We start from the raw sequence: 24,822 nt of genomic DNA, 5'->3' as shown, positions 1-24,822 counted from the left end.
CTGGATGTACTGCTGGCTGCAGGGCGGTGATGGAGCAGTGTCGGGGTCAGAGTTGAACCTCAGACTGTGGCTGAGGCTGGAGCAGCGGGGGGAGGGCAGAGGACTGGGGCCTCCAGCCAGGAGCTGGAGGAGAGCTCCACCTCCTCCTCCTCCTCCTCCTCCTCCTCCTCCAGGGCTGCTCCTCTGGGGGGAGTATGGGGAGTGGTGAGGGCTGGGGGGCGGAGCTCCGTCGGGGGTCAGGGGCTGCTGGCCGGGGTGGATGGAGGTCAACGGCTGGTGTCTCGGGGACTGTGGAGGTCTGGTCAGGACCGCCAGCAGCTCTGCACACACACAAAGTATACAGTATATATATATTATATCAATATCGTGATATGAGACTAGATATACAGTAGAACCACCTAAAGGACCAGTAGAACCTCCTCAGGGACCACATAACCCACCCAATAGACCACCTAAAGGACCTCTAGTGACCACTAGAACCAACTAATGGACCTCAAATAGCTTCTCTAGAACCTCCTCAGTGACTCCTAGAATCACCTAAGGGACCTCTAGAACCTCCTCAAGGACCACTGCAACTACCTAAAAGACCTCTAGAACCTCTCCAGTGACCAGTATAACCACCTAGGGGTTCTCTAAAACCTCCTCAATCATCACTAGAACCTTAATGATATCTAGAACCTCCTCAAGGACCAGTAGAACCACCTAAGGGAACAGATCAGATCAGCAAAGACTTATTCTTTAAATAGTCACATTTAAAAACTGTTTTCACATCTGCACCTGGAGTGGAAGGGACACTGTATAGTAGTAGTAGTAGTAGTATTAGTAGCAGTAGCAGCAGCAGTAGCAGCAGTAGCAGCAGCAGCAGCAGCAGCAGCAGCAGTAGCAGTAGCAGCAGCAGTAGCAGTAGCAGTAGCAGTAGCAGCAGCAGTAGCAGTAGCAGTAGCAGTAGCAGTAGCAGTAGCAGCAGCAGCAGCAGTAGTAGCAGTAGCAGCAGCAGCAGCAGTAGCAGTAGCAGTAGTAGCAGTAGTAGTAGTAGCAGCAGCAGTAGTAGCAGTAGCAGTAGCAGTAGCAGTAGCAGTAGCAGTAGTAGTAGTAGCAGTAGCAGCAGTAGTAGCAGTAGCAGCAGCAGCAGCAGTAGTAGTAGTAGTAGCAGTAGCAGTAGCAGTAGCAGCAGTAGCAGTAGCAGTAGCAGTAGCAGCAGTAGCAGTAGCAGTAGCAGTAGTAGCAGTAGCAGTAGCAGTAGCAGTAGTAGCAGTAGCAGTAGCTGTAGTAGTAGTAGCAGTAGCAGTAGCAGTAGCAGTAGCAGTAGTAGCAGTAGCAGTAGCAGTAGTAGCAGTAGCAGTAGCAGTAGTAGTAGTAGCAGTAGCAGTAGCAGTAGCAGTAGCAGTAGCAGCAGTAGTAGTAGTAGTAGTAGTAGCAGTAGCAGCAGTAGTAGTAGTAGTAGTAGTAGTAGTAGTAGTAGCAGTAGTAGTAGTAGCAGTAGTAGCAGTAGTAGTAGTAGCAGTAGTAGTAGTAGCAGTAGTAGCAGTAGTAGTAGTAGCAGTAGTAGCAGTAGCAGTAGCAGTAGTAGTAGTAGTAGTAGTAGCAGCAGTAGTAGTAGTAGTAGTAGTAGTAGTAGCAGTAGTAGTAGTAGTAGCAGTAGCAGCAGTAGTAGTAGTAGTAGTAGCAGTAGTAGTAGTAGCAGTAGTAGCAGTAGTAGCAGTAGTAGTAGTAGTAGTAGTAGTAGCAGTAGCAGTAGCAGTAGTAGTAGTAGTAGTAGTAGCAGTAGCAGCAGTAGTAGTAGTAGTAGTAGTAGTAGTAGTAGTAGCAGTAGTAGTAGTAGCAGTAGTAGCAGTAGTAGCAGTAGCAGTAGCAGTAGTAGTAGTAGTAGTAGTAGTAGTAGTAGCAGTAGTAGTAGTAGTAGTAGTAGTAGTAGTAGTAGCAGTAGTAGCAGTAGTAGCAGTAGTAGTAGTAGTAGTAGTAGTAGTAGTAGTAGTAGTAGTAGCAGTAGTAGTAGTAGTAGTAGCAGTAGTAGTAGTAGCAGTAGTAGCAGTAGTAGTAGTAGTAGTAGTAGTAGCAGTAGCAGCAGTAGCAGTAGCAGTAGTACTAGTAGTAATAGTAGTACTCCTCTCATATGCCTACTCTGTCCATCTTCCACATCGCCCACACGGCAGACAGACAGACAGACAGACAGACAGGTGTGTGTACCAGGTGGGCTGTTCTCGTCAGCGGGGACTCCGTGGCAGAGAGCCAGCGTCTTCCCGTCCTTCCCTCCGAGCTCCAGCGGGCTGCAGGGGCTCCTCTGCTCCTTGCTGCCCAGGGCAGGGGGGCTCTCCTCTGGGGACGGACCCAGCGAGGGGCCCCCCTCCACCTCCAGCGCCTGGAGCTTCAGCAGGGAACTCTGCAGGCAGAAGCAGAACATAACAGACACGCTGATCCAGAGATTAACCCGGTCCCAGGAGGAGGCTGGACTACACAAGGTGGTCCAGTAATGAGGGGCAGTGTGGTGCTGCTGTGGATCAATGATTCCAGATATTAGCCAGATCCCAGCCTCTGAAGCAGCACATGTGGAGGAGTGGCAGATCCTCTCAGCAGCTGCTTTGTTACGATGGATATCTGAAGAGGAGGCTCGCTGCTCAGGATGTAGTCCGTCCCATCAATCCAAAAGATGAGACGATTAACCTCCTATTCATGAATTAGTCAGGTACCATCCAGTGAAACGAGCCACGATGCCTCCCTTATCCCTCCTCCCTCCAGCGATTAGACAGTCCCAGGAGCTGCAAAGCGTGAACCTTATTTTTCCCTCTCCGTATGTTTTCAGCGGATTATTCAGCTCCGGTGAGACTGAGCTCAGAGGGTTTGGACTTTCATCCTCTCGTTCTGCACGTTCGCTGATGCTGATGATGCTGATGCTGATGATGCTGATGCTGATGCTGATGATGCTGATGATGCTGCGTTGGTATCCTCCCTACATCACCCCCCCCCCAGCCCCCTGGATTACTCATCGTCAGAGAGGATGGAGGATGGAGGATGGGGGTGGGGGGAGAGAGACATATGGGAACCATGAGGACGCCTCTCTCTCTCTCTCTTTCTGGTCGTGAGGTTTTTCCCGCAGCAGTGGGGGAGGGGCTTGTTGATGACATCACTGTGTGTGTGTCTCATTCATAAAAAGGGAGGAAGAGGAGGAGGTTTAACCCCTAAACATCCAACGTGTGTCTGTAAAACAAGAACATTTTGTATTTGATAAATTAGGTGATAAAACGACAGCGATGTGTAAAAACATCACGTCATCAACAGCAAAACGGAAACGGTTCCATAGTTTACCTTAAACAGCCAAGAAAACACACGAATACGCAGAGAGTTTGGTTTCATGAACAAAACACAAACATATATACTCTATATAAATACACTGTATATATATATACATACATATACACTGTATACAATGTATATAAACATATACACACTATATATATATACACACTGTATATATATATATGTGTATATATACTCTACAAAATAAATCATCTATGATTATGAAGCTTTTTGAAGTGATTTTTAAACAGGAAACAGGAAACAGAGGTTCTCCAGTGAGATCTTGTGGTTCTACTGGTTCTTGAGAGGGTTCTGTTGCTGCTTCAGGTGATTGTAGAGGTTCTAGAGGACCTTTAGGAGGTTCTAGTGTTCTAGTTCTAATTCAGTTTAATCTAATTTACTGTGTACTGTATAAAAGCCGATTTACTCCATATAGCCTCTAGATTTAGAGAAAGACTCATAGTTGTGTTGAGAAGTTTAAAGATTTACCGAAAAGTGAAACGATGTTAAATGTCATCAGTGAAGCAGGTTCTGCTGTTGGCAGCTGTGTGGAGGAAGACTCGCCAGACTCCTTTAAGAAAACCTGCGAATTTACCTAAACTTGTTGATTTGCAAATAATAAATATCTTTCTAAAACGGTTTGGAGATATTCCCGGAACCATGTGGGTGTTGGGATGAATTCGGCATATAAATAATCCTCCAGGGAAGACGTGTTAAAAACAACTTACATGTTCAGTGAGTTTGTGTTGTCTGCTGGGAGCTCCTTCACGTTAGAGGACATACATTCAGTTTATTCTAATGCATTGCTGGTGTGTTCTGTATAGAAGCCGAATTACTCCGAATAACCTCCAGAATAAACCGTCTGTCTGTAATGATGAAGGAGTCTGAAAGGTTTTACCGAAAAGCAAAGCGAAGTTCAATGATGTAGTTTTCAGGTGAAACACGTTTATCTGTTAAACTCTACATATTAGTATTATATTACAGATGAAGTCATTTCATTTATTTACTAATTACATCAATATATTTTTATAATTCTATTATATATAAGTTATAGTCAAAATAACACTCACCTGCAGCATCACTACCTGCACACCTCTCACACCTGGTGGTCGACGTGTTTCCGGTTTCACTTCCTGTTTGAAACGTGGAATATTCTACAGACTGCATAAAGGTTATTTATTATTTATTATTTAATAAATCCTGACATGAGCAGTTTTTGTATGTAAATACTGTTAATGTACTAAAAATAATAAAAATAATAATAAATAAAAAATAGACTTTATATAAAGATATTAATCGAATCTAATAATCTTTATATTCAGTCTATACAGACAGACATACAAAATAATAATAATAATAATTTGCAAAATAGAAATAATAAAACAAAAAAATATATTTTTATGAATAATGTCAAAAAGTGTACGGAAATAATGTCTTCTTTTAACAAAAAGTCTGTTTAGTGTTGTTTAGTGTGTCTTAATGAACCTATAGGTGACGTTCACTAGAGGAACAGTTTCACCTGCACATTAATACTTTACAGCGTGATTCATCCAGAGGGAAACAGATGTGCAGCACAAAGTGGGAAAGAGTGAAAATAAAACAACAAGAATAAGGTGCAAAAAACAGATCTTCCTCATCCTCCTCCTCTCCCTCCTCTTCCTCCTCTTCCTCCTCTCTGGTCTGACATCACCACCTCCTCCTCCTCTCCTTCTCTCCTCTCCTTCCTCTCCTCTCCTCTCCTCTTCCTCCTCCTCTCTTCCTCTCCTCTCCTCCTCCTCCTTCTCCTCCTCTTCCTCCTCTCATCCTCCTCGTCCTCCTCCTCCTCCTCCTCTCTTCCTCTCCTCTCCTCCTCCTCCTTCTCCTCCTCTTCCTCCTCTCATCCTCCTCGTCCTCCTCCTCCTCCTCCTCTCGTGTCTCCTCCCTGCAGCTCCTGATGTAACGGCTGCTCTGCATAGAGATCCCACAGTCCTTCTCAGCCTGGGACCTGGACCCTGGTCCCGGATCCAGCATCCAGGACTGGGGTCCAGGTCCAGGGTCAGAGGGATGGGACGGGGGTCACTGAGTCCAGTACACACACACACACACACACACACACACACACACACACACACACACACACACACACACACACACACACACACACACACACACACACCCCACAGAGTGACTCAGTGCTGTGTCTGGTGTGTCTGGTCTGAGCTGAACCTCTGACTCAGACTACATGATGGTTGAACTCTTTAAATAACATCCAGGATCATCAGCTTAACATGGAAACACATCTAATAAACTGGGAACGATACAGAGAAGGTTAGCATGGCCCCTGTCGCAAGGATGACACGCAAAACTGTGGAGCGTTCTCACTTTTCATTTATATATTATCGATATTATTAATAATAATAACAATAATAAGTATTATTATTGTTATTATTATTATTATTATTAATAACAATAATATTAAGTATTATTATGATTATTAAAAATAATCATAATAATAATAATAATTATTATTATTAATAATTATTATAATAACTCTGTACTTTTAATTTAAAGTGTTCTTGTACTGGAGTAATACTGACTGGAACATCAGTTGTGGAATAACAGGACATTTATTTTTTAATTGTTTTTGTAGTTAGTTATGAAATGATTGGGCTATATATATTAAAATGAAATCATTTAATTACATTTAAAATCTTTGTTTTTAAAGTGACGTCTTCTGAATATAAACTTTGACCTATAAACAGCCGTATGTCTGCCTCCACCTGCCTGCCTCCACCTGTCTGCCTCCACCTGTCTGCCTCCACCTGCCTGCCTCCACCTGCCTGCCTCCACCTGTCTGCCTCCACCTGTCTGCCTCCACCTGCCTGCCTCCACCTGTCTGCCTCCACCTGCCTGCCTCCACCTGCCTGTCTCCACCTGCCTGCCTCCACCTGTCTGCCTCCACCTGCCTGCCTCCACCTGCCTGCCTCCACCTGTCTGCCTCCACCTACCTGCCTCCACCTGCCTGCCTCCACCTGTCTGCCTCCACCTGCCTGCCTCCACCTGTCTGCCTCCACCTGCCTGCCTCCACCTGCCTGCCTCCACCTGCCTGCCTCCACCTGTCTGCCTCCACCTGCCTGCCTCCACCTGCCTGCCTCCACCTGTCTGCCTCCACCTGCCTGCCTCCACCTGCCTGCCTCCACCTGTCTGCCTCCACCTGCCTGCCTCCACCTGCCTGCCTCCACCTGCCTGCCTCCACCTGTCTGCCTCCACCTGCCTGCCTCCACCTGTCTGCCTCCACCTGTCTGCCTCCACCTGCCTGCCTCCACCTGTCTGCCTCCACCTGCCTGCCTCCACCTGTCTGCCTCCACCTGCCTGCCTCCACCTGTCTGCCTCCACCTGTCTGCCGTCCTCCAGCCAGAATGAACCAAGGAACAACGTTAGGGTTGTTTTTTTACAGCTTTTATTTTTCAAACAGATCAAACAGCTTTCACAAAAACGTGTTTTTGTTTTTAACAGTCACATGCCCATAAAGCTTCTGAACTGAGAGACGGAGCGAGAGAGAAACGGATCTTCAGCTACGATGGCAGTAATAATAACATAATCATAATAATCATTATCATAATAACCATAATAACATAATCATAATAATCATTATCATAATAACCATAATCATAATAATAATAATCATAATCATGATCATAATAAACTACAAACGGCTGACATATCATAAAGTACTATATTCCCACTATATACAAATAAATCAGTGATACTCAGTGAGCTTCATCACAATCTCATAACCACAAAATATCATCACAAAGAATCAATATGAACATGAATATTCCAAACACGTCTTTTTTTAATCACGTTTTGTTCTGATTATGATTCTCACCGTTTACAGCTGAACATTTAAAATCCCTCACCGGCTACCATGCTAGCAGTTTCCCCCTGCTTCCAGTCTCTATGCTAAGCTAAGCTAACCACTATGGAGGATGGAACCTGCCAAAATCAATAAATAAATAAATACATGACTCGATAAATAAATAAATAAATATGTTTTTAAATATAGCAAAACAAATAGAAAAAAAAAAAGTTTTAATTTGCTTCTTAATTTATTTATCTTTGTATTAATTCCATTATTTATCTACTCTTCTGTTCTTTCTTTTTTTATTTATTTATGTATTTATTAAAATTATTTATTTTTTATTTATTTTTAGTTATTTATGTATTTATTAAAATTATTTATTTTGCATTTATTTTTTAATTTATTTATGTATTTTTAATTTATTTATTCATTTTTTGCATGTATTTATTTGTTTATTTAATATTTCTTTTTAAATGTGTGTATTTATTTATGTATTTAAGCATGCATTTATTTATTTATGTTTGCAGGACTTTTCCCTTTGCATTTCACCCCCTTATTTATTTCCCAAAACCTATATCTGTCTACACTTCTTTTTACATTTCTTTATGCATATTCCCTCATTATGAAAATAAAATAAATAAATGCAAATTAAATAAATACATTTAAAAATTATTAAAAATAAATAAATAAAAGGGAAAATTAAACAGAAGGATAAATAAATAAGGGAATTAATATAAAGATAAATAAAGAAGCAAATTAAAAAAATATCAATTTATGTCGCATTTTATCAATTATTTAATGGCTACATTTATTTTTAATATTATTTTTGTTCCGTATGACTGTTTTCTGCCCCGTCTGACTGTATTCTACTCCGTATGACTGTATTCTGCTCCGTATGACTGTTTTCTGCCCCGTCTGACTGTATTCTGCCCCGTCTGACTGTATTCTACTCCGTATGACTGTATTCTACTCCGTCTGACTGTATTCTACTCCGTATGACTGTATTCTGCCCCGTCTGACTGTATTCTGCTCCGTATGACTGTTTTCTGCCCCGTCTGACTGTATTCTGCCCCGTCTGACTGTATTCTGCTCCGTATGACTGTTTTCTGCCCCGTCTGACTGTTTTCTGCCCCGTCTGACTGTATTCTGCCCCGTCTGACTGTATTCTACTCCGTATGACTATATTCTGCTCCGTATGACTGTATTCTGCCCCGTCTGACTGTATTCTGCCCCGTCTGACTGTATTCTGCCCCGTCTGACTGTATTCTACTCCGTATGACTGTATTCTGCCCCGTCTGACTGTATTCTGCTCCGTATGACTGTTTTCTGCCCCGTCTGACTGTATTCTGCCCCGTCTGACTGTATTCTGCTCTGTCTGACTGTATTCTGCCCCGTCTGACTGTATTCTGCTCCGTATGACTGTATTCTGCCCCGTCTGACTGTATTCTGCTCCGTCTGACTGTATTCTGCCCCGTCTGACTGTATTCTACTCCGTATGACTGTTTTCTGCCCCGTCTGACTGTATTCTACTCCATATGACTGTTTTCTGCCCCGTCTGACTGTATTCTACTCCGTATGACTGTTTTCTGCCCCGTCTGACTGTATTCTACTCCATATGACTGTTTTCTGCCCCGTCTGACTGTATTCTACTCCATATGACTGTATTCTGCCCCGTCTGACTGTATTCTGCTCCGTATGACTGTTTTCTGCCCCGTCTGACTGTATTCTGCCCCGTCTGACTGTATTCTGCCCCGTCTGACTGTATTCTGCTCCGTCTGACTGTATTCTGCCCCGTCTGACTGTTTTCTGCCCCGTCTGACTGTATTCTGCCCCGTCTGACTGTATTCTGCTCCGTCTGACTGTATTCTGCCCCGTCTGACTGTATTCTACTCCGTATGACTGTTTTCTGCCCTCTGGTGGTGACAAACTGAACATTTCCAATATTTTCATGCAGAGCTCACAGAAGTCACATCGCTGCTCAGTTTACAAAAATATCACGTCAGACTGAGACTGTTAATACGACGGCTTCGTACCAAAGAGAGACACAACTATCAGCTGCTTTTACAAAAGGCCACGAAATATAAATACTAATAGAAATAAACACATGAATCACTTTTTATGTGTAAGAAATACAAACCTCAAAGACGTCACGTCTACGTCAACACAACACCTCTAAAGCTGAACAATCACTGTACGACTTTAACCAGTTTCTAGACCCAATTTTGAGCCTTACGACTCATTTTAGAGTCGGACCGAATTTCTGCTTCGTCGGGCGTCGTTAGCCGTGCAATGTACGGGGGGGGGGGGGGGGACTGAGGGACTGAGGACCGATTAACTCCTCCCGACTGGCCGCCAGACAGTCAGATGAATTTCTGACATGTCAGGAATGACAATCGGACAGTACAGTGTGATCACTCAGGTCGTGGCTGACGATCGGACCGTACAGTGTGATCACTCAGGTCGTGGCTGACGATCGGACCGTACAGTGTGATCACTCAGGTCGTAGCTGAAGATCGGACCATACGGTGTGATCACTCAGGTCGTGGCTGTCGATCGGACCGTACAGTGTGATCACTCAGGTCGTAGCTGAAGATCGGACCGTATGGTGTGATCACTCAGGTCATGGCTGACGATCGGACCGTACAGTGTGATCACTCAGGTCGTAGCTGAAGATCGGACCGTACAGTGTGATCACTCAGGTCATGGCTGACGATCGGACTGTACAGTGTGATCACTCAGGTCGTAGCTGACGATCAGACAACAAGCGATCTACTCGTACAGCAGGAGAAGGAGTTCCATTTCTAAAATCGTAGTGTCTGCTCAGCTCTAGTGGAGTTACTGGAGAGAGGTCTGGAACCAGGTTATTAATAAAAACAAGTATATCATGAGCCTGATAGGACGAATCCTGAAACGTGCTCAACTTTGAAACACCTTGAAACAAACAACTGATCATAAATTCAACCAAGTCGTGCATGTGTCTGTGAGAATGTTTGTGGCTGTGTGCAAAAATATGTAGGAAGTCTTGGAAATATGTACAAAATATCTGTTCTCATGCTATGATCCAAAGATTCACACCATTAAAGAAAGACAGAAGGGAAAGTTTAAAAGTAGAAATGTTCGTATCATCCTCTGAGGAGCACCACAGCTGCTACATCCAAAACGGTTCGTCTTCCAGTCTTTGGAGGTTATGTTCCCCGAAAATGAAATGAGAAGTGAAGGCATCATGGTGACCTTGAGTTTTGCCTGTTCAGTCTTTCCTCCTGTGGTTTGTGTTCGTCCCTCGGACCACAAATCCATCCTGCAACCGTCGATCCTCCAGCCCGACCCGGGTTCATAGGGTCCGAAAAGCCCCCAAGGACTTCCAGAACCACGTCCTACTACACAGCGTTTAGTGTAGCTCTGTGACTTCCTCCACTGCAGAGTCGGTGACGGAACAACTCTGTCCGTCTCCGTACCTTTCATACTGAACAGCGAGGCGGAATAACGGCGCTACAGTCCCACCTTGAACAGGATGTGTGAACGAAGCGAGGGATTTCATTAGGAGGTTATCTGAGGCGATGATTCGAAGCTGTCAATGGTCTGATGTGAGTTTGTTCTCACTTGTTTTCAGCCATGTTGGGTCCTCTGTTGCCAGAGCTGGATCTATCTACAAACCCACAAATGTTTCCCATAACCTGTTCTGCCCAGAGTCCCAGAAACCAGCTACACTCTCTACACTGGTCCAGTACCCTGCCCCTGGTTTGCTGCATGTCCATTTGATTAATTCGTTGAAGGATATGCACCATGGACACTTCGCCGGTTTGATAGCACTTAAAGACGAAACTTCCCTTGACCCCTTTTAGATTTACAAGCTTCAGCTTCTGGTGGGTTTAAGCAGCCGGTTTCTGGCGGTCATCCTTAACTAACGTCCAAGCTATCTCCAAGTGTTGCAGCAATATCAGGGACATAAAGCAAGGCCCGTACTGTGTGCCCGACTGCTGATGGGTGAACATACCCAAAGTTCAGCTGCAGCCAAACACGGAATCAGGATTGTTGCAGGTTCAAAGAAACACTGCTAGGCATTGCACAAACTTCTTTTCTGCTCCATGGGCACATTTTTGTGGATGCAGTGATTATGTTCCACAATTCCGACAGCGAGGAGAACTTTCTCAGGTCATAAAAGTCAAGAACATGCTTGTACCCCTTTGGACCAGGCATCACTCTGAGATTTCTAGGACCAACTTGATAAACAAGTGGGCCAGGTCTTGGTAACTGATGGTTTATCTCATCCTGAACCACCTCATCTTCCAGGTCTCAGGTGTTCTGGCAGCTCAGGGTTCCTCCAGGTAGAGGGAACAGATGAGACCAGTATGATCAAGAAGAGGCCTGCAGTCCTTCTGCACACTCAGTACTTAAATCACTTGGGGACACGATGTGGCTACAGAACACCGGGGGTTTGATTCCCACAGGGTCCAATGATGCTTAAAAACAACACAGGTAAAGTCACAGTAAGGTGCTCTGGGTAAAACGTCCTCCAGACGGCACGTAAAGCTCGTCGTTGTTCAGCCTGGTGAGAAGTCGTCCTCTCCTCAGATTTAGACCTCACCACCAGCCGTGAGGTGTCAGGCTTTGGGTTTGGATGCAAGCTGGACTAAAAGTCATAATCCCATCCGGAGTTGTCGTCCGGTGGCGGCTCGTCCGTGTCTTCAGGGAAACTGTCAAAGTTACTGGTGTCGGTCGAAGAGGAAACCTGTACAGAACAACACTGAATCAGACACCTTCAACACCTGCAGACTGAACAAACACCAGGAGATACTCGGCATGGCAGGTTTAACATCTATCCAGTAGGGTGATGTGATAAGACCATCAGAGATTTCACCATATGCACAATTTATACTGAAGTATCTACCTATAATATTTGGTAGTATAAGGGGCAGTCACATGATGCGTCTAAAATGTGTTTTCTTGTTGAAATGCAATCGTGAGTGACGGGTTGTTTGCGGGTTTTGGCAGCTGCTGTCCGCTCTTCCTGGTAGTGAGCACCGGCACTGAATCTTTTAGTTGTACGGAGTACCAGACCGTACTGGACCGTACCAAACCGGACCGCACCGGCCTACTCTCACCCCGGCCATAGACTGATATTTATGAAAGAAATAAAAGATATCTGAAGGCTGTCCTCGTCACATGATGCGGTGCACGTTGCAGTGTTTCAAAAGTTGAACTATTTTTATTTCGGGGTGCAGTCGCCGCGTCCTGAAAAATAGGCGCTTGGGGAACACTTGTGCGTTGCGTCGGCGTCGCTCTCTCGCTTGAGCGCGCTTGCCGTGCTTCTACATTGACAACAATGGATTTGAGTGTGCAAAAAATGCAGCATGGGAACGGCCCCTTAGACTGAAGTGGATAATGTTAAAAACCATATCAGGATTGAGTTATGATGATATTGGATTTCCATTATTTTTGCATTGATTTCCATAGTGCCTTGATGTTTTGTGGGGCATTTCGTGCCTTTATTAGAGGGATGACACCAGAGTCGGGGACTGAAAGATGGCAAAGACATGCAAACAATGTCCTCTACCGGACTCGATGGTTGGCGCCATAAGTACCCGGACCACCAGGGACCTGAACAACCTCATCTGTCGAGTATTTAATTTGCTGGATTGGTCAAAAACAGAAATTCAAGGTTACGGTTTTCTAAATGATGCTACTAAATAATCTCAGATCAACGGTCCATTTACTGGCTGTCAGAACTTCCAGACATATCTCATAGTGTTTATTGAGCGAATGAATCTCAGGAGTCAAGGGGTCTAAAGACTGATGGTCTGATCACAGCAGGTGGTCGTAGACAGTATTACATGTTATATAAACTCACATCAGGTGTGATGGGTGGAGTCAGAGTTCCTTTCCTCAGACCCTCCCAGTTAAAACCTTCAAACCACCTGAACACACACAAAGAGAGACGGATCAGTTTTTATCTGTAAACTCAAAGACGGGTGAGAACTGATTCAGCCAATCAGGAGGCAGCGTCCTCTCCACTCACTCACTTGTGTTTCTGGATGTCTTTGACTCCGTTTTTCAGGTTTCCGAGTCTCTCCGAAGGATTATCTCTGTCGACACAAACGGTTCACAGATTTATTTTGGAGATGAAAACAATGAGTTTGGACTCTCAGGCGGACAGCACTAGAATAAACAATACAGCGCCCCCTACCCGACTACAGCGCCACCTACCTGCAGAGCTTCTTGATGAGGCTGGCGGCGTTCTTGGTGATCTTCTTGGGGAACTCGATCATGTCGATGCCTCTCAGGATGATGTTGTAGGTCTTCATTGGATCCGGACCTGAAAACGGGGGACTGGAGACACACAGACACTTTAGAACCCTGAACAACACTCTACTGGACTCTACTGGACTCTACTGAGCTCTACTGAGCTCTACTGGACTCTACTGGACTCTACTGGACTCTACTGAGCTCTACTGAGCTCTACTGAGCTCTACTGGACTCTACTGGACTCTACTGAGCTCTACTGGACTCTACTGGACTCTACTGGACTCTACTGGTATCTACTGGACTCTACTGGACTCTACTGGTATCTACTGGACTCTACTGGACTCTACTGTCCCTCCTGGGTCTGGTCCTCACCTGCCGGTCAGCAGCTCGTACATCAGGATGCCCAGAGACCAGTAGTCTGCTGAGACATCGTGACCCTTGTTGAGGATGATCTCTGGAGCGACGTACTCCGGCGTCCCGCAGAACGTCCACGTCTTCTTACAGAAACCGATCTTCTTGGCGAAACCGAAGTCCACCTGGAGAAAGACCACGTACAGTATGTGAAACCCCGTACATGTTAAACATGTAATATGTGAGTTCTGAGGAGACGTGGACTCACCAGCTTGGCGTATCCCCGGCTGTCCAGGATGAGGTTCTCAGGTTTCAGGTCTCTGTAGATGATGCCTTTGGCGTGCAGGTAGGCGAAGGCTTCGACCACGCAGGCGGTGTAGAACCTGGTGGTCGAATCTTCAAACGAACCCCTGAAACAGAGAAAGACCTGTGAGACATGTAAACCGTCTTCAGGTGGTTTCCTGTTCGGTGTTTTCAGAGCTGCAGATAACTACTCAACTTCATTAATTTAATCTGCTGATGTTCTAAAACAGATTCTATAAAAGTCTCCAGAGTCCAAAGTGAAGTTTTCAAATGTCTCGTTTTGTCCGACCAACAGTTCAGAAATAATTTTCTCTTCTGTGTTTCAGAAACGGTGAAAACATGTTTTGCCAGGATCATTTATCTTTTTTATAATAATTAATAATTTCTGTGAAACAGGTGGAAAACATATTTTTTTCAGGCTGATTTCAAGTGAAAGAAACATTTAGTTTGTTGTTGTAGTACTGATTTTGACCACCAGAGGGCACCACTACCTCATGTTCTAAGGAGGACTAAGGCTTCAGGTTTTCTTCCAGGTGAGTTTTAATGTCTCCATGAACTCTAAACACAAGGTACTATAGACCGCTTCAACGGCATCGGGTTGCTAAGCAACAGCTTGTGTCCATGTTTACTTCCTGTCAGTTTATGTCATTCACAAACACTGTAACAGGAAATTAACTGGGACACATCCACAGCTGTGAAACGGTCTAACGTTATATCGTCCGTTAGCAAAACTTTCTTCCACCTGTTTTCACGAAGAGGCAAAAAAAAAAGTAACTTAATAAAATCAGCCTAACATTTTATTTTCTCCTGTTTTTAAGTCAAAAACAGGAGAAAAAATAACTTAGATCTGACGTAGAAAATGGTGCCTTGTTGTTGCCTTTCAGGGCTTCCGTACATTTGATCGGCTGACACCAGTAAACGTTTTTAGTTTTAGCTTGAAAATAGTTTAAATAAATAAATAATAAATATCCAAATTGTTGTTGATGAATCTTCTGTTGATTCGTTTTTAACTATTTGACTAATATACTCGTTGTTTCAGAACTTATTTCATTCTTTTCTGGTCAAACAATAAACCATTTAAAAAAGTTTGTCTCAGTTTCTCTTAATGAAATCAGACTTTAAGCTGTCGGACACGTCACAACAGAATTCATGTATAATAAAGACATGTTTACCTGTCTCTCAGTATCGTCCACAGCTCTCCTCCCAGACAGGCCTCCATCAGCATGTACAGATATTTACTGTCTTTAAAGGTCCGGTACAACCTGAACAGAACCAGCAGAACTTCATCACAACATGAACAGAACCAGCAGAACTTCATCACAACATGAACACAACCAGCAGAACTTCATCACAACCTGAACAGAACCAGCAGAACTTCATCACAACATGAACAGAACCAGCAGAACTTCATCACAACATGAACACAACCAGCAGAACTTCATCACAACCTGAACACAACCAGCAGAACTTCATCACAACCTGAACACAACCAGCAGAACTTCATCACAACATGAACAGAACCAGCAGAACTTCATCACAACCTGAACAGAACCAGCAGAACTTCATCACAACCTGAACAGAACCAGCAGAACTTCATCACAACCTGAACACAACAACAGAACTACCAAAAAACGAAAAAAAATACTTTTATTTTGAAAGCCAGAACCAAACAACAACAAAAGAAATTGTTGGTGACACTTTTATTTTGAAAGCCAAAACCAAACAACAAAGATTTTTTAACGACACTTTTATTTTGAAAGTCAGAACCAAACAAATTTTTTCTTGCTGCTTTTATTTTGAAAGCCAGGAAGGACCAAATAATCTTTGATGACGCTAAAATAATATTTTGAATGCCCAATCCAAACAACAATGATTTTTTTCTCTGACATTTTTATTTTGAAGGCCAGACCCAAACAAGGATTTTTAAGTGATGCTTTTATTTTGAAATCCAGAACCAAACAACAAAGATTTTCTTTCGTGATGCTTGAAGTTATTAAATTGTTTGCATTTTTTCATTAATGACCAAAATGCTTCTTTTTCATTTTTTTTAGAGAAGCTTTTATTTTGAAAATCAGGACCGAAAGCTGCACCTTTGATAATTTTATAAATCTGGAAGATTCATTTTTTTTTAATGTAGAAATAGTGTTGAATTTAATAATGAATAATGAATAATGGATAATGGATAATGGATAATTGATAATTGATAATTGATAATTGATAATTAATATTGTTGGACTAACCTGACGATGAAGTCGGAGTGCGCCTCGGTCATGATGTGTTTCTCAGAGCGGATGTGTTCCTGTTGTCTCGTGTCGACGATGTGGCGTTTCTTCAGGATCTTCATGGCGAACGTCTTCGCCTCCTCGCTCTTCAACTGCACCTGTATAAATATTATATATTGATTTATTAATTTATTATTTATCCTCCTGACTAGTAGATTACTGATGAAACTATAGATTTGATGTCTTCAGTAGGAACCAACGGGCCACAGACAGGTAGTCAGACCGTATTGAGGGACGGACTAACATGTTGGAGTCTGAAGCTGTAAAACTTTGTGTTTTTATTCTAGTGGAGGTCAAAGTTTCCAAAGTGGTGGGCACACTACCAACGTCAGGAGCGCGTGGCGTCTGCGTCGCATGGTGGCTGCGTGATGCACGCCTCTGGTGTTCACACTAGACACGTGGTGGCTGCGTGTCGGCTGCGTGTCGGCTGCGTGTCGGCTGCATGTCGGCTGCGTGTCGGCTGCATGTCGGCTGCGTGGTGGCTGCGTGTCGGCTGCGTGTCGGCTGCATGTCGGCTGCGTGTCGGCTGCATGTCGGCTGTGTTTCTGCTGCTGCTTTCAGCTCTTTCTTTCTGCATAGAGTTTGCCTTTTAATGGCCATTTAACTTCATGATAAATATAATTTATATTTATTGTAGACAGAGAAAGGTTCAGTAACGTGTGGTAATTAGTAAATAATAGTAATAATCCACAATTAAAACTCTAAAACTTCTATATTCATTCATTGAACTCTCCAAGTCACTGCATGTTCTACAGCACTGTCCGGCACATATTTCAGAATAAAACCTTGTGTTAATAAATGAAGGAATTCTGTGCAAAGAAAACCCGCTTTAGGGCTTTTATTTCAAAATGAAAGCAGGAAGTGTTGATTTAAACCCCAAACTTTATCAATTCTTGGAGCTCTCAAAGTGACTGCGTGTTCCACAGCACTGACTGCTCATATTTCAGAATAAAAGCGTGAGACGCACGTCTCATGCGGGCAGTGTGTCCACTCTAACCTGTTAACATGGACGCCAAAATAAAAAACAACACGCCACGCAGCCGCCACGCGCTCTCGACGCGGGTAGTGTGTCCACCACTTGAGTGTCGTGTTGGGTTTCAGTATCTGTGAGTATAAACGTCACAGAGCTTCAATAAGGAGTTCGAGTCACCTGATACAGAACAGAATAAACGTGATGTTACCAACGAGGAAAAATAACCTACTTGAAGTAACTGCGTAATAATGAGGTCATTATTAGTAACATCTTCAGTTAATAAAACACGCACACACTCACACACACACACGCACGCGCACGCGCACGCACACACACACACACACACACACACACACACACACACACACACACACACACACACATAGAACATGACACAACGGTCTATTCCTGGACTCCACTGGAAACCGCTCTCATGTCTGGACGGTAAATATGAAGCTGCAGTCAGCAGGTGGTTAGCCTAGCTTAGCATAAAGACTGGAAACAGGTGGAAACTTTAGCCGAATTAACTACAAAAAGGTCCCAATTCTGAATAAGTTCAGATGATGTTTCACTGTTGATATGTAACGTCCAGGCACAGCAAGCAATATTAAAACGACAGATTTGTGAAGGGAGTTTTGTGTAGAAAGGAGCCAGTAATAGGGGTTAAAACTGGAGTTTGGAGTCGGGGGTTTATGTCTAGTTAGCTTAGCTTAGCATAAAGACTGGAAACAGGTGGAAACAGCTAGCCCGGCTCCGTCCAGCTGTAACAGCCTCCACCTAGCAGCTCCTGATGGGAAATAGCAGCAGCGGTCTGGAGGTCAGAGGTCGGTGTTTTCCTCGGAGCAGAGTTACACTCTGAGTAATCCTCCTATAAATACGTCCAGAGGGATGACGGGAGACCCTCCAGTGGGGATTCCTTCCTGTTTTTGGGCAAACCCTCTGCAGGGTTTCCCTCCGACCTTCAGTACCCTCAAACCCCCCCGAGAAACCCGAGCCGCTGCATCCCAGCATCCCTCCCTCCTCTGCTGTTTCCATCCATCCCTGATGATCTCATGGACACTGGAGGGGTTAATACGACACGATCACCTGCAGCGATCGCTCTGAGAATCTCATGAAGACTAAAGAAACTCATTAACTAAAGAAACTAAGAGGAGTTCAAAACCTGAGCAACTTATTATGAATGAAAAACGATGAGGAGGAGAAATTAACCACTCTGTTCCACTGTGGTACCTTCCAGAACCACAGAGCCCCGACGCTGACCGCATGACCACTGGTTTACAGTTACCAGCACTGATACTCCACTGGGAAGTTACTGCAAATAGATGAGCACACACACACGCACGCACGCACGCACAGTTTAAACTGACCTGAAACTGGTTTCAAACCAATCCAAATTTGGCCTAAACTTGCCTCAAACCAATTTGAAACTGGTCTCAAAAAAACGATCTAGTCTGGAAATAATCTGAATCAGGTCTTAAACTTTGTCTGAAGCCTCTCGATCTGAAACTGGCTTCAAACTGGTCTGAAAATGGTTTAAAACTAACTCAAAACTGGTCTTAAAATAATCAAATCTGAAACTGGTCTCAACCCAATCTGAAGTTGGTTTTAAAATAGTCTGAAACTGATTTAAAAGTAGATTTAAACTGATCTGAAACATGTTTCAAAACTGCTTCGACCAATTAGAAACTGGCCTCAAATCTAATCTGGAACCTAATGTGAAGCTGGTCTCAAACTCTGTCTGAAACTGGTGTCAAACTAATTAGAAATTGGTCTCAGATGATCTGGCGCTGGTAAAAGTGTTGATGTGAATTTGGTGTCAGAGTGATCTGAAACATGATGCTCAGATGCTCCACAGTCCGTCTCTTCAGTTTCACCACATTCATGGAATATGAGATCAGTTAATGAAGATCAATCTGTTCTAATAATAATGATAATAATAATAATATAATATTCTGTATCTGTATGATGCGACGGGATGGTCGTACCAGCTCGACGCGTCCGAAGCCGCCGACTCCCAGCGTGTCGATGATGTTGAAGTCCTTCAGGTTGAGACTGGAGAAGAAGGCGTTCTCGGCCTCGTACCTACAGAAACACAGCGATGCCTTCACTGAACACGGGAACATTAAAGTTGTTCTGGTACATTGTGAAAGATGAACAGACGGTTAGACGGAGCAGCTAAAGGTTTATCTCAACCCAAACACATCCGACGGTGGCGACCGCCCGGCCGGCCAGCCGGACGCCGTACTCTACCTGCAGCATTTGACCACGTGGAAGAAGGGGAACTTCTTGGAGGTCTGGATGGAGAAGGAGGTGATGGGGAAGGAGGAGGAAGAGGAGGAGGAGGAGGAAGGAGGAGCAGGGAGGCTGCTGAGCCGCTCTCTCTGCTGCCTCGCCGGGAACGAAAGCAACTCTCTCATCTCCCAACGTTGTTCAGCGTAGATCAGAAAAACGTCCTCGTTGTCGACCTCTCAGTCTTCAGTCCTCTTCATCACCACAGAGTTCAATCAGCGATTTCAGGCTGTTAGAAACAGTTTCTCTAATAACTGGAATCCTTCAGAAGATCCTGGCGGTCCAGTTCTCCAGTTCTTCAGTTCTTCAGTCTGCAGTCTGGAGCAACGTTGAACTTCAGTCCTCAGGAGAACGTTCGGCAGAGCGTCTGTAAGAGAGCCGTCTCAAAGGAAGAGCTCCACGTCCAGTTTACATGATGAGGGTCGGGGCGGTGCAGATACCGGGTTCTGGTCTGGTGGGACCGGCGGCGCGGCGAGGCTGCCAGATCCTCCAGATCCGTGTGCATCAAGGTTACGATCGATGCCTGTACCGGAGCCGAGCGGGACGCCGTCACAATCCAGAGCACGCCATCGTCAAAGATGAAGAAAAAGATCTTCTTAGGATTTAGGATCTGCGTCTCAGACCCTAAAACTCAACGTTAATATCTGGACTGCAGGTTTCTGTGGGAGTCTGACTTGGAGAAAGTCCAACTGAGCTCAAACTGAAACTGTCCCACGTCTGCTCCCACTGAGTCCTGCAGAGTGTAATGCCACCCTGAGCGTGGCAGGACGCCGCCGCCTCCGCCTCCGCTGCTGCTGGTGGTATTTTTAGCACGTGGAGACATTTCTCAGAGGTTCACCCAGTAAACGCAGCCCAGTCAATAACCAGCAGGGACGCTGCAGGACAGATCGTCCTGACCTCCAAACCCAGAGGACATGAAGGCTTCAGAAGACACTTTCTCTTCTGGTGTCTCAAACCTTCAGATTAAATGTCGTCAGGAAGTTCGTAAGAAATGTCAAACTGAGGTTTTAAGCGTTTAAAACTGACGTTACGTTTTCAAAATAATCTAATCTGGAACTAGTCTGAAAATGGTCTGAAACTGGCTTCAAAGTGGTCTAAACATAGTCTGAAACTAACTAACAAACTAATGTTTTATCTGTTCTAAATGAACCTTAAAGGGAGATTAGTCAACTATTTAATACTCTCATCATCATGGGAGTGGACTAATATGCTGCTTTATGTAAATGTATGTATATATTTATTATTGTAAATCAATTAACAAAAGTTACAAAGTAAGTTTGGAGCGTTATTTAACCTCCTTCATGACCAGCTAGTCTGACCTGGCTGGTACCGATGGATTCATCAGGTTTTATAGTTTATATGATACCAGGATCGCACTTTTCTTCTGCCTTTCTTTCAGACATTTTTCGGAAATTTTTGGGACATTTTTCATATATATATATATATATATATATGAAAACACACCACCAGAGTGTGTGTGTGTGTGTGTGTGTGTGTGTGTGTGTGTGTGTGTGTGAGTGCGTGCGTGCGTGCGTGCGTGCGTGCGTGCGTGTGTGTGTGTGTGTTTCCTGGAAGCTGCAGAAGCAGAACCAGTAGCAGCCGTCGGCCGGTCGGGATGAAGCAACACATAAACACTCTAAATATAGTTGGTCATAGTGTGAAAGAGATTAACTGCACGGTTCAGATCCCCTCGACCTTCAGCCTGATGAAGTGTCCTTGAGCAAAACACGGAATCCCACGACCCTCTGAGAGCTCCAGATGAACAACATCAACTATATTTAACTGAACGCACCCCCACATTTAGAACATGAAGGGGAATAGCAGAGGTTTCCCTTCGGGGACAATGAAGTCGTTCTTATCTTAGAGATGTGACGTTAACGTTAAACGTTTCTATTAATCCGGCTTTGTCTTGAATTTATTTTTATTTATTTTCACAAATTCTGAAAGTGATCAAAACAAAAATGTAATGTTGAGGAAGAATAAAACGCTCACGTCTTTATTTCCTCATAATTATGATTCATTCATTTATTTATATAAAATATCATAATTAAAGTATCCTGCATGTGTAAGTGTTTAAGATTAATAGATAACTATAAAATGAAACATACTAGATAATACATAAATAAATAAATACATAAATAAATACAATTCTACAATTTAATTTAGCAGACTTATATCTAAATAAATAAAAATAAAAAAATACATCAATAAATAAGTAAGTAAGTACAATTTAATTAACATATGTACATCTAAATAATAAATAAAAAAATAAACAAATAAACAAATAAATAAATAAAAAAATAAATAAATACAATTCTACAATTTAATTTAGCAGACATATATCTAAATAAATAAATAAATAAAAAAGCAACATACTGAAGGACTAACGCTGTCGTATTTTACACACCCCACTGTTTGTTGTTTATCGTTACCATAGCAACCTTTTCTGTGAGTGTGTGTGAGTGTGTGTGTGTGTGTGTGTGTGTGTGTGTTTGCTGTATTGAATCTATACCATAACAGGAGATGACTGACAGAGTTCAGCATCGTGACCAACAGTCACCTGATACAGCACACAACATCTACTGTTACACTGTGTGTGTGCGTGTGTGTGTGTGTGTGTGTGTGTGTGTGTGTGTGTGCGTGGGTGTGTGGGTGTGGGTGTGTGGGTGTGGGTGTGTGCGTGTGCGTGTGTGCAAAACAAAGTGTGTATTTAGTGCTACAGTGGAAACCCCTTATATACCATAATCATACATATTTTTTTAAGTATTTTTCATATTTTGTTTTTTTGTAATTTTCGTTTTGTGATTTTTGCTTTTATTTTTAAATAGATTTTTCTCTTCATATGTTTATTGTTTATTGTTATGCACTAAAACAACAAAGCAAATGACTTAATTGTGAAAACCTACTTTACAATAAACCAGATTGTGATTGTGATGCTGAGAAGATTTACCAAACATGGCAGCATCAGCATCATCACCATGACAACGAGGTAGAACTGACTGATTCTCATCTGAGGAGTTAATCTGTGTGGGAAATGTGAAATGATTTGCGTATTATGTCAGATTGTATTGTTGCGTAATAGTCTGGTTCTGCAGCTGTCGAGTGTTCTGATCCTTTAATGTGATGAGCAGGAGAAGAGGACAGAGGACGGAGGACAGAGGACAGAAGACGGAGTGGAAGCTCCTTGATGTCTAAGTGAGTGTCCTTCAGAGCGACCCGGTTGTGACTGCAGCCGGTCTTATTATTAGCTGTTCTTACATAAGCAGCGCTGAGGATCCAGTTACTGCTGTAAACATTAACATCAACCTGCTGCTGACACGTTGGAGGGAAACACAGCCGCCACCACGGACCGTTAAAGGAGCACGACGCCACGTTTTAGTTTGATTTACAAACAGCTCACTGTCGGTGTTCAGTCACGCTTATGTGTTTTACATTATCTTCATTATCATTTAATACAAAATATGTTCTCCATTCATTCATTCCGTTTGTGTCTAAAGAAATGACAGTTAATAGTGAAAAAGTCTCAATTTAAATATTAAATTTGACTAAATCATAAAAGATGTTCAGTTTTCTGTCGTTTGTGATGAAAAAAAAGTAGAAAACATAAAAGATGGAATCAGAAATATTTTTGAATTCCTGCTTGAAAAATTATTTAAATTACAATTTAGTGTTTGTGTTTGTTCTAATTGAAGTCTGCTGCATTAACCTCCAACAGGAAGGTCATGAAATGAGAATGATCCTCCAGGAAAACTTAAATAAACGGACTTATTACGACAGAAACTGAACTAAAAGAAAGAACTGAAGCTCGTATTAAAATAAGACTTTACTGTCTGTGAGGAGCTGATGAACGTTAATATTATTTAATCCTGTGTTCATACGTTTAATAATGTGTGTTCATTAAACCTACTTGGCTTTAGTTTCAGCGTCGTCGTATCCTTTATTAGAAACGTCGTCGAGTCCTCCGATCAGATGCTTGAACGAGCTGAGGAGGAAGAAAACAACCAATCAGAACACAGTTAGAGAGGCGTACATTTAAAATCTAATCTAATTAATACATATTGCCTTTAAATAAAAAACTTCTCATAACATACAATTCTAGTTGTATATAAAATAAAATAAAATATATAATTTAATGTCCTCTAATAACAACAATAACATGTTGGTTGTTAACTAATCAGGAAATTAAACAAAATATAAATCACTGAAAACTTTAATCCCGACAAACAAAGTGTTATTTTATCTGCAGTAAACGGTTTAAACCAGGGGTCAGGGGTCAGAGGTCAGAGGTCAGGGGTCAGCAACCTTTACTATCAGAAGAGACATTTTAGGCAAAAAAAATAATAATAATCTGTCTGGCGCCGCAAAACATGTGATCATTGTGATGACGGTAACTCAGTTTATAGTCTCAGTATATAGTATATCAGTCTAATGCAGTGAGGGCCAAAGAGACAATGTACTACGGAGTATTAGGGCCACATTGAGGGAAAACACATCTGAGATTTACACAATAAAGTCAGAATATTACGAGAAAAAAAGAAAATAACAAGTAAAATGACTACTTTATAATATTATGACTTTATTCTCTAAATTTCAGATTATTATTTTCCTCCATGTGGTCCTAATACTCCGTCGTACCGTCGTACCATAGACCTACAACATGATCAATAAAAATGAAGATGTAAACAATAAAAACAGTTTCCATGTTTATGACTCCACAGGGAGCCGCTGGAGAGACGCAGGTTGCTGATCTCTGGATTAACCAGTTCTATATTCAACATTAACATTATAAAGTATTACACACTAATGCTGACTATACAATATTAGTGTGTACTTTCCTAAAATGTACTGAGAGGTTAAAAGAAGTTAAATGAGAGAGATAAAATATAACTTATATAAAATGTAAAATAATATTTATCTGTGGAAGACAGGCGTACAGTAATTAGATAAACTGTGATGTAAACAAGGATGTAGTAAATGTATATATGTATAGTATATATATATATATGTATAGTATATGTGTAATGAGAAGTAATAAATGATGTATATTATGGCAGTAGAACAGTAGGTAAAGTAGTTAGTAGTAGTTATAGGAGATGACCAGCAGAGGGCAGCAGGCAGCTTTAAATCAACCAACAGCTTCACTCACTGAACTATCCAGTCTTAAAGGGCCAGTACAGCTGTTTACACCACTGGAAAGTAACTAAGTACATCTTTACTCCAGTAAAAGTACTAATGCCATAGAGCAG

At 42.8% G+C, this 24,822-nt stretch overlaps 2 protein-coding genes and 1 non-coding gene across 4 annotated transcripts in view; 1 reads left to right on the top strand and 2 right to left on the bottom strand.

The window, feature by feature from the left end:
- The window catches only part of LOC141758985 (protein FAM13C-like), a 13,165-nt gene extending 8,724 nt beyond the window's left edge, over positions 1-4,441 (bottom strand). The window contains exons 1-3 of the mRNA XM_074620850.1: positions 4,365-4,441; positions 2,188-3,195; positions 2-320 (exon numbers count right to left, since the gene is read on the bottom strand). Coding sequence (XP_074476951.1) covers positions 2-320; positions 2,188-2,401 — 533 coding nt within the window. The 5' untranslated portion in view covers positions 2,402-3,195; positions 4,365-4,441. The remainder of the gene's footprint in view (position 1; positions 321-2,187; positions 3,196-4,364) is intronic.
- Positions 4,442-5,554: 1,113 nt separating this feature from the next.
- On the top strand, positions 5,555-5,660 carry LOC141759143 (U6 spliceosomal RNA). The gene has a single exon (XR_012592027.1). It is a non-coding gene; the product is annotated as a U6 spliceosomal RNA (small nuclear RNA).
- A 1,281-nt stretch (positions 5,661-6,941) lies between these two features.
- prkg1b (protein kinase cGMP-dependent 1b) overlaps positions 6,942-24,822 on the bottom strand; it is a 54,639-nt gene continuing 36,758 nt past the window's right edge. The window contains exons 9-18 of one of the 2 annotated variants that reach the window (XM_074619933.1): positions 23,484-23,558; positions 19,273-19,369; positions 16,273-16,412; positions 15,205-15,294; positions 13,998-14,139; positions 13,751-13,914; positions 13,340-13,462; positions 13,156-13,218; positions 12,984-13,050; positions 6,942-11,864 (exon numbers count right to left, since the gene is read on the bottom strand). In XM_074619933.1, the coding sequence (XP_074476034.1) occupies positions 11,766-11,864; positions 12,984-13,050; positions 13,156-13,218; positions 13,340-13,462; positions 13,751-13,914; positions 13,998-14,139; positions 15,205-15,294; positions 16,273-16,412; positions 19,273-19,369; positions 23,484-23,558 (1,060 nt within the window). In that variant the 3' untranslated portion in view covers positions 6,942-11,765. Of the gene's footprint in view, positions 11,865-12,983; positions 13,051-13,155; positions 13,219-13,339; positions 13,463-13,750; positions 13,915-13,997; positions 14,140-15,204; positions 15,295-16,272; positions 16,413-19,272; positions 19,370-19,537; positions 20,302-23,483; positions 23,559-24,822 lie in introns of those variants that run through there. The other variant, XM_074619934.1, reaches the window with a different exon arrangement.

This window comes from Sebastes fasciatus, chromosome 20, assembly GCF_043250625.1.
Source record: "Sebastes fasciatus isolate fSebFas1 chromosome 20, fSebFas1.pri, whole genome shotgun sequence".
NCBI classification, from domain to species: domain Eukaryota; kingdom Metazoa; phylum Chordata; class Actinopteri; order Perciformes; family Sebastidae; genus Sebastes; species Sebastes fasciatus.
This window is presented reverse-complemented; position numbering and strand designations above follow the sequence as displayed.